The sequence below is a fragment of the Lolium perenne genome, chromosome 4, assembly GCF_019359855.2.
Source record: "Lolium perenne isolate Kyuss_39 chromosome 4, Kyuss_2.0, whole genome shotgun sequence".
Classification (NCBI taxonomy): domain Eukaryota; kingdom Viridiplantae; phylum Streptophyta; class Magnoliopsida; order Poales; family Poaceae; genus Lolium; species Lolium perenne.
Window position 1 is genome coordinate 380,689,152 of NC_067247.2, and position 8,171 is coordinate 380,697,322.

At 46.1% G+C, this 8,171-nt stretch overlaps 1 protein-coding gene across 1 annotated transcript; it reads right to left on the reverse strand.

Moving 5' to 3' along the window:
* Positions 1-3,112: 3,112 nt before the first annotated feature.
* On the reverse strand, positions 3,113-5,475 carry LOC127297220 (glyceraldehyde-3-phosphate dehydrogenase GAPB, chloroplastic). The gene is made up of 8 exons (XM_051327516.2): positions 5,313-5,475; positions 5,106-5,216; positions 4,852-5,013; positions 4,574-4,741; positions 4,333-4,493; positions 4,168-4,229; positions 3,597-4,053; positions 3,113-3,494 (listed from the first exon to the last, which is right to left on the reverse strand). The coding sequence occupies exons 1-8, from the start codon at positions 5,388-5,390 to the stop codon at positions 3,362-3,364; spliced, it is 1,332 nt and encodes a 443-aa protein (XP_051183476.1). The 5' UTR covers positions 5,391-5,475; the 3' UTR covers positions 3,113-3,361.
* Between the last annotated feature and the right edge of the window lie 2,696 nt (positions 5,476-8,171).

The window sequence follows — 8,171 nt, forward strand, 5'->3', positions numbered from 1 at the left end:
CCACAACTTGTCCACGCTAGCGCGCCGGATCCACAGCTTACCCAGGTGACCATTGCAAAATGGGAGCCCGAGCCAGCCCCGTGCCCGTGCCATTGCTTCCTCTTTCTTTCCCCGCGCCCCATTATTCTTCTTCTCTGTAGCGGCAGTCCTTCTCCGGCAGGCGGGTGATGTCTAGTTTCTCTTCGACTTCCCGTTCTTCATGGCCGCAGTATGGACCCGTACCTTTAACAAGATGCCCTGACTGCCCACGAGTAGCCTCTGAAGGACGACAACGACAATCGTGGACGTGAGTACCTTGCATGCGAGAACTTGCCATATAGAGATGGGGATAAGGTTAGATATCGCTCTAATTGCTCTGTTTTCTCTCGATTTTCTTGTTATTCCTCGAATTTGGGATTTAGGGTTACAGATCCTGAAAAAATGCAGACATTTCGAGTGGATCGATGTGTATGTTCAGAGACTTCAATTGCAGGAATCAATTGACGCTATTGGGGAGCGCAATTTGGGAGGGGGGGCTTGCTGTAGAGAATGCGGCGGAGAGAGGAGCCGTTCCGATTAGGGCCCTTCCGATTATGCATAATGCTCCCAATGCAGAACTGGTGGAAGTGAAGGGACAACTGAAGAAAATGAACAAGCAGTTAAGGCAGCTGATCGAGTTGAAGAAGCAAGCTAATCTGATAGCTGGTTGTTGTTTTTTTGTTGTATAATTGCGATCGGATTCTTATCATTGCTCATCAGGCGCTAGAAGTTGTTACAAGCCTACAAGGGTTCCCTTGTTACAAATTCATTATTCAGTTACATGTACTTGTAGTTGTTTTCAAAGTTAGTTTGTGTTTTCTCACCGAAATTACCAAAAAAAAAATATGTTAGGGAATATAGGAATGCTAAAGATAGTTTATAATTATTAGAGCGGTGATAAATAATGCATTCACCGAAATCCCACAAATATGTATGTCTCATGTTTATACCAAAATTATACCACTTTTGGGACGTTTCAAATAACCAACACTATAATTCTTAAAAGAAAAGGAATGCTAAAGATGGTTGATAATTGTTAGAGGGGTGTCAAATAATGCATCACCGAAATCCCACAAATATGTATGCCTCATGTTTATACCAAAATTATACCACTTTTGGGACGTTTGAAATTACCAAAACTATATCGCAAACTATATTCCCTAAAAAAGGAATGCTAAAGATAGTTGATAATTGTTAGAGGGGTGATAAATAATCCATTCACCGAAATCCCACAATATGTATGTCTCATGTTTATACCAAAATTATATCACTTTTGGACCGTTTTAAATTACCAAAACTATATTCCCTAAAAAAGGAATGCTAAAGATAGTTGATAATTGTTAGAGGGATGAAAAATAATGCATTCTCCGAAATCCCACAAATATGTATGCCTCATGTTTATACCAAAATTAAGTTCACAAGGCTGAATGTACTTTAGATTTTGCAGGCAGCTTCAGGTTGAGGCTATGCTGAGTAGGTCAAATTGTGTTTTTCTCTGCTTTATTGTGGTTCTTGATTCTAGAACAACGTTTAGTGACTGCCAAAATCTACTTTGGCATGTATGTAATATCCACAATGGCATCATACTTTAGTGTTACCGGTCATAGTTTCTTTAGATGACTTGAACATATATCTCTATGTCGGTTTCGCTTTACATCATTTGCCATCACATGTATAGTATATAGTTGGTATTTTATTCTATGCACATTCTTTGCTAAAGAACCCGCCGCAACGCGCGAGGTATCCTCTAGTTGAATAGATTGGAGAGCAACGTCCTAACCCTCCGCCCCCGAGGGCAACAGAGCGCTCCAGCAGTCGCCTTAGCCCTCCTCCGCCTCTCTCCCTCCATCGCCGTCGCCGACAGGGGTCGTCGGGCGAAGCCCGAGCGACGGCGGCGGCGACGGTTCTTCCTAATCCACGTCATAAAGGATCTGGTCCGACGCGGCTTCCCGTGACGGCCGCAACGGACGCCGACGACCGCTCGTCCCTAGCTCTGAGCGCCCCGTCTCATATGGGTTCGAGCGGGCCGAGGCTTGTATGTGGAAGTGCTTCCAGATGGTGGCGGTGGTGATTGCTTCCGACGGCAGGCTATGCCGGCTGCTGAGGTGCAAGGTGGGACGTGCCGATTAGTTGGAAACCCTAGGTTGCTTCTCCTTTCCCTCTCCGCGGTGTTGCCCAGGAGTGGGCGATCTACGCCTGTTGTCTTCGTGTTGCCTCGGTTGGCCTGCGATGGTCGGCGATGTTCGGCCCCGACCTGAATAAAGATGGCATTCCCAGAGTTGCTCTTGTGCGAAGATAAAGACCTTCCTGAGGCCTGTCCTTCTTGATCTGGCTAGAGTGTTGAGTTTCGGAAGGCACTGTCAACGAATGTAATAGTGCACATATTGCCTGGAGTTTGCTGAACCTGGTGGTATATTCGCTTGTGTGCACCCATGCTTTTATTCTGACTGTTGGGTTCTTGAAGGAGCGGTTCGAAGCTCTGTTATTTCGTACCATCTAGAGACATTTTAGTCCATGGTGATATCAAATGTGGAGAATATCGTGATGGCCAGATTGGAGTACTAGCAATGGAGGTTTAAGTCTATGCGATGTTGAGGTACTTGCTTTGTGTTTCGAACTTCGCAGCAGCAGTATGAAAGTGGGGGCGGCAGCACAGGTGAAGTTTAGAGTCTTAACTTGTTGTGTCTGGCAATGACCTTGTTGAAGACATTGTTTCAAAAGCGCGAACTATCTTCAGGGTGAAAATCTAAGATCTTTGAGCGGGCGACGATGGCGTTGTTGCATTGTTCCCTTCTTTGAGGCGTCGCTTTTCAAGAGCCTGAAGTTTAGGTGTTATCTTGGTGGTGATTGTATTGTTGTTGCTAGGGCTCGAATGCTATGGTGGGACTTTTATTTCTTAGTTTCTTTTTTTTGGATGTGTGTATCTGCGCTGTTATTAGGGTATTACGTTGTTGCAGAGGCTGGGTGTATTTAGTATCTCCTGATATTAATATATTCCCTTTATAAAAAAAACTAATACTAGATTGGAGCAAACCCGTTTAAAAAAAATCGAGACTTCAGACCAAACAAACAAGCGGCACAGGAACATTCAAAGTGTCGAGAGAAACTGTGACATATGTTTCAATTAAGTTCAGTACACCTCATAGAAATGGCTCATTCCGCCAACAATATTATTTTCTCTATGAACAAAACACGGGCAGCGAATCCAAGAACGGTAGAATCGTCTATCCTGCCCGATTCCTGATATTATAGAGGATAATAGTTTGTACGTGCTTCGTTGCTTCTTCTGAACAGCCTCGGTGAGACCTCCTTACGTACGCAAAGCCATCACACTGAGCTGAGCTCAGTCGAACACCTTGCACTCCTCGGCGGCCGGGTCGGTCTTGCAGTAGTCCTCCAGCGGGTCGCCGCTGCCCGTCTTCTCCGCGCCCGGCCACTTGCTCGCCACCAGGTGCGCCAAATCGACCACACGCTGGCTGCGCACACACAAAACATTTACAGGTTAAGTCAAAACATTGTGTCATGGCTATCTTGCAGGTGTATGGATGTGATATATGCAGCCGATCGATCTCGCTCACCTGTAACCCCACTCGTTGTCGTACCAGGCGACGACCTTTACCATGTCGTCACCCATGACCATGGTGAGCGACGCGTCGATGGTGGTGGACACGTCGGAGCACCTGAAGTCGACGGACACGAGCGGCTCGTCGCAGACACCGAGGATGCCGTTCATGGGCCCGTCAGCGGCCTTGCGGAACGCAGCGTTCACGTCGTCGGCGGTGATGCCCTTCTTGACGGTGTTGATGACGAGGTCCACCACGGAGACGTTGGGGGTGGGCACGCGGAGCGCGATGCCGTTGAGCTTGCCCTTGAGCTGGGGCAGCACCAGGGAGACGGCCTTGGCGGCGCCGGTGCTCGTCGGCACGATGTTCAGCGCGGCGGCCCTGGCCCTCCGCAGGTCACGGTGGGACGCGTCCAGCAGCCTCTGGTCGCCAGTGTAGGAGTGCGTGGTGGTCATGGTTCCCTTCACGATTCCTGCGTGCACCAAAGTCAGAATTTCAGTTTCTTCTGAACCTGATGTCTCTCTCTACTGCACGCACACTCCATATTATTCAGAGTTCTAAGACAAAAAAACGAAAGGGGGCTTACCGAATTCCTCGTCCAAGACCTTGGCGAACGGTGCAAGGCAGTTGGTTGTGCAGGAAGCATTGCTGCAATGAACAGAGTTGGATCGATGCGTGTTACAGACTTGCAACATAAACATACTACTAGCTAGTTTCGCTGCTGAATATTAGTACTGATGGTGTGTGTTACCTGACGATGTTGGCCACGTCATGGTCGTAGCCTCCCTCGTTGACACCCATCACATAGGTCGGGATGTCGGCGCCCTTGGCCGGCGCGGTGATGATCACCTTCTTGGCGCCGGCCTGGATGTGCTTCCCGGCGCCGGGGCCGTCGACGAACACTCCGGTACCCTTCACGAGACCACAGGACATGTTCAGTTTAATTTCCATTTGCCCGTAAGAGATCCACGGCAGGGAACTATAGTAGTTACCTCAATGACGATGTCGATGCCGAGCTCAGCCCATGGCAGCTTGAGCGGGTCCCTGTTGGAGACGACCTGGATGTTCTTGCCGTCGACGCTGATGGTCTCGTTGTCCACGATCTTCACGTCGGCCTTGAAGGTGCCGAGCATGGAGTCGTACTTGAGCAGGTGGGACGCCTGAACTCGACAAACGTTTTGTTCCCCAGTTAACTCGGTTGATCATCAGACGACTCATATTGTTACATTTTAAATCCCTGGAATTACGGGCGTGTTCCGTCAGTACTTACATTCCTGACGCCGCCGCTGTCGTTGATGACGACGACCTCGAGCGGGGAGTTCTCCCGGCCGTGCCAGCACCGGAGGAAGTTGCGCCCGATGCGGCCGAACCCGTTGATCGCCACCTTCAGCTTCGCCTCTGCCGGAGCCCTCACGGCGTTCTCCCCGGAAGCCTGACACGAGTTAACCAAGATCAGGATACATTACATGTGTAGCGCGCGTGAACAAACACGAGCTCTGAATTCTTGCAAGTTAATTAAGGTACCCTGACTACGAGCTGAGCGCCGAGGACATCGGAGAAGGACGTCTCCCTCGCTGCGGCGCTGACGGAGCACGATCCCGGCCTCAGCCCAGAGAAGTCGGCGAAGTCCACCCTCTGCAAACACACATACACACACACATTATTCAGCCGTCAGATACCGCGAAGTCGATCGTGAGGTCTGCACAAGAGAGAGTAGCAGCTAGCACATACCTGCTTGGAGGCGGCCCTGCTGTGCAGCCGGGCACTGGTGGGGATGCGGGTGGCGGCGAGAGCTGCATGGGCGGCCATTGCTGATCTGCTGCTGCTGCTAGGCAAACTGTAAATGGTGATGCGCCGGTATATTTATCTATGTCCGTCCGTCCGTCGAGGGCGATCCGGGAGGTGCCGTGATCACTGCTTGGGCCTGTGGTGTTGAGAAGGCCGGCGGATAAGGCGATTGCATGCGCCGCAGCCACCCGTTCGGGCAGGCGTAGGCGATATCCGGTGTGTGGTGTCACGTACTGCTTCTCTTTTCCTCGAGTTCTCGTGCTGCTTGTTGGTGATGCTGTGAGTCCCGGCGAGCACACCGTGCGTGGGCCTAATGTTTTCCTTGATATTTTCGTGGTGCTGGTTTGATGATTCCTGTGCCCTATCCTAATATCTATCCAGGTTCTTAATTTGGAACCATCGATAGGATGATAGACTATTATTCGTCCTCAAAAAAGAATCGACAGCCTAATAAAAAGAAAAACTGTCAGAAACCACAATTATTTCCTAATGAATGGTATGTCTACGAATAGCGGAGGTGGCTAAGCATCTACGTACATATTGCTTATTGCGTCCGGGAACACAATTTTGATTTTGTCTATTTCTGAAAATGGTAGACGGGATTTCTCCACGAGTCTCTTAAGCTGTATATCTCGCGGTATAGACTTCATATGGAGTCTTGTCGTTGTATATGGGGCAGCCCAGGAAGAATACAAAGCTCCCTTCCTTCGAGAGCTGGTTAACATGGTAAAAGATAATCCATGCCCTATTCTTACATGTGGGGATTTTGATTTGCTAAGAATCCCTCGTGACAAGAGTAAAGGTAGAATCGACAATCATTAGCATTTCTTATTCAACGCTGTCATTGATAACCTAGATTTAAGAGAAGTTTCAGCGATTGGAAGGTAGTTTACCTTGCCGAATAGCCTCTCCAAACTGACATACAAGAAACTGAATCATGTACTTGTGGACACAAAATAGGAATTTAAATTTCCACATGTCATGGTACAGGCTCTACCATGTATAGAAGCATTGTCCGATCGTTTTCCTATTCTATTTACCACGGGAACACCCAGACCACATTGTAAATGCTCATTCGAATTCAAACTTTGATGGTTACATCCTGAGGGATTTTCTGAAATAGTTAGAAAAGTGTGGAAGAAACCTATGGCTTGCCAGAATCCATAATCCTATCCAAAGGTGAAATAATAAATTAGGCGCAACGGGCCAATACCTGTGAGGATGGGCATTATTGGTGAGCTTGAAGCTCTTGCAGAGGTATGACCTTTATCTACGCAGGAGACTAAATTAAAAAGTCAATCCAATGCACATATAGATTGTGTTTCGCGAGAAAATGAACTCAAATGGTACCAACATTCGAAAGCCCAATTCATTTTCAAATGAGACTCAAATATAGGATACTTTCATGGTGTCACAAATGGCAGATATCGTAAGAAACTCATTCATTCCCTAGTACAAGATGAGGGCACAACCAAAGGATATGAGTAAATCAAATCATACATAACAAACTATTGTAAAAATCTATTTGGGGAATGTGAAGAAGGAAACTTCTGATGAGAAAAATGCACATCTTACTACACCTTATACGGAGGTGGAAGTAAAAAATTTGGTTTTCCAAATGGAGCACATTCTATAAGAACTTTAGGCAGACAATCAAAACAGAGCGATTTTTTTTAATAATATTGTTTCCGTTAATTTTACAAATAATACTATATTTTATTTTTTTTCAAAAATAATACACCGTCGGGTTAGTGTTCCCTGAACCCGATTAGTGATAATCGGGGAACACTATAGTACTAATCGGGGTAGAGGAACCCGACTACCCCCTAGGCTACATGTGCATGCATGCATGTGCTTGATGCCAACCGGGTTAGTATTCCCCGATTATCACTAATCGGGTTCCCCTAATCCGACGTTGTATTATTTTTGGAAAAAATTAAAATCAAGTATTATTTGTAGAATTAATGGGAAAAAACATTATTAAAAAATCGCCAAAGCAGACATGCTTGAGCTATTCAACGCCGTGCATACTGGACAACTAGAACTATTTCACCTAAATTTCGATGAGATAATTTTGTTGCCTAAAGTTAATGAAACAGAAAGTATTCAACAATATATGCGTCAACAACTATTAGGCTTAAAAGGGTGGCTGATAATGTTGCATGATCCACTCAGACTGCTTTTATGTGAGGAATACATATCCCAGATGGGGTAGTAACTATGCATGAAATAGTACATGAACTACATAGAAAAAAAATTGAATGGGGTCACATTAAAGATTATATTCGAAAAGTCTTATGATAAAATCAAGTGGCTTTCCTTCAACACACACACACAATAAAAGATTTTTCTGATGAATGGCGTGCTCTAATACATAATTTTATTTTTGGAGGAAGTGTGACCATCAATGTCAAGTATGTCATTGGCAGATACTTTCAGATGAAAAAACAACAAGTCGATCCATTATCCCCTTGCTATTTAATATAGTGGTTGATATGTTAGCCATAATCATAGAGCACTTCAAAATGATGGCCAAATTGAAGGATTAGTTCCACACATAGTGGGTGTAGGATTGTCAATCTTTCAATACGATGATGATGCTATTCTCTTTATTGGGCTTAAACTAATATTAGCAATTTTTGAACAACTCTGGGGTTTAAAACGAAATTCCACAAAGGAGAATTGTTTTTCTTAGGTGAGCCTAGATGAGGCTACCCTTTATGTTGAGTTATTTAGCTGTGGGCAAGACCACTCTCCTCCCTAATGATGGAGTAAACCTACATCTTTTACATCTTGTAGAAG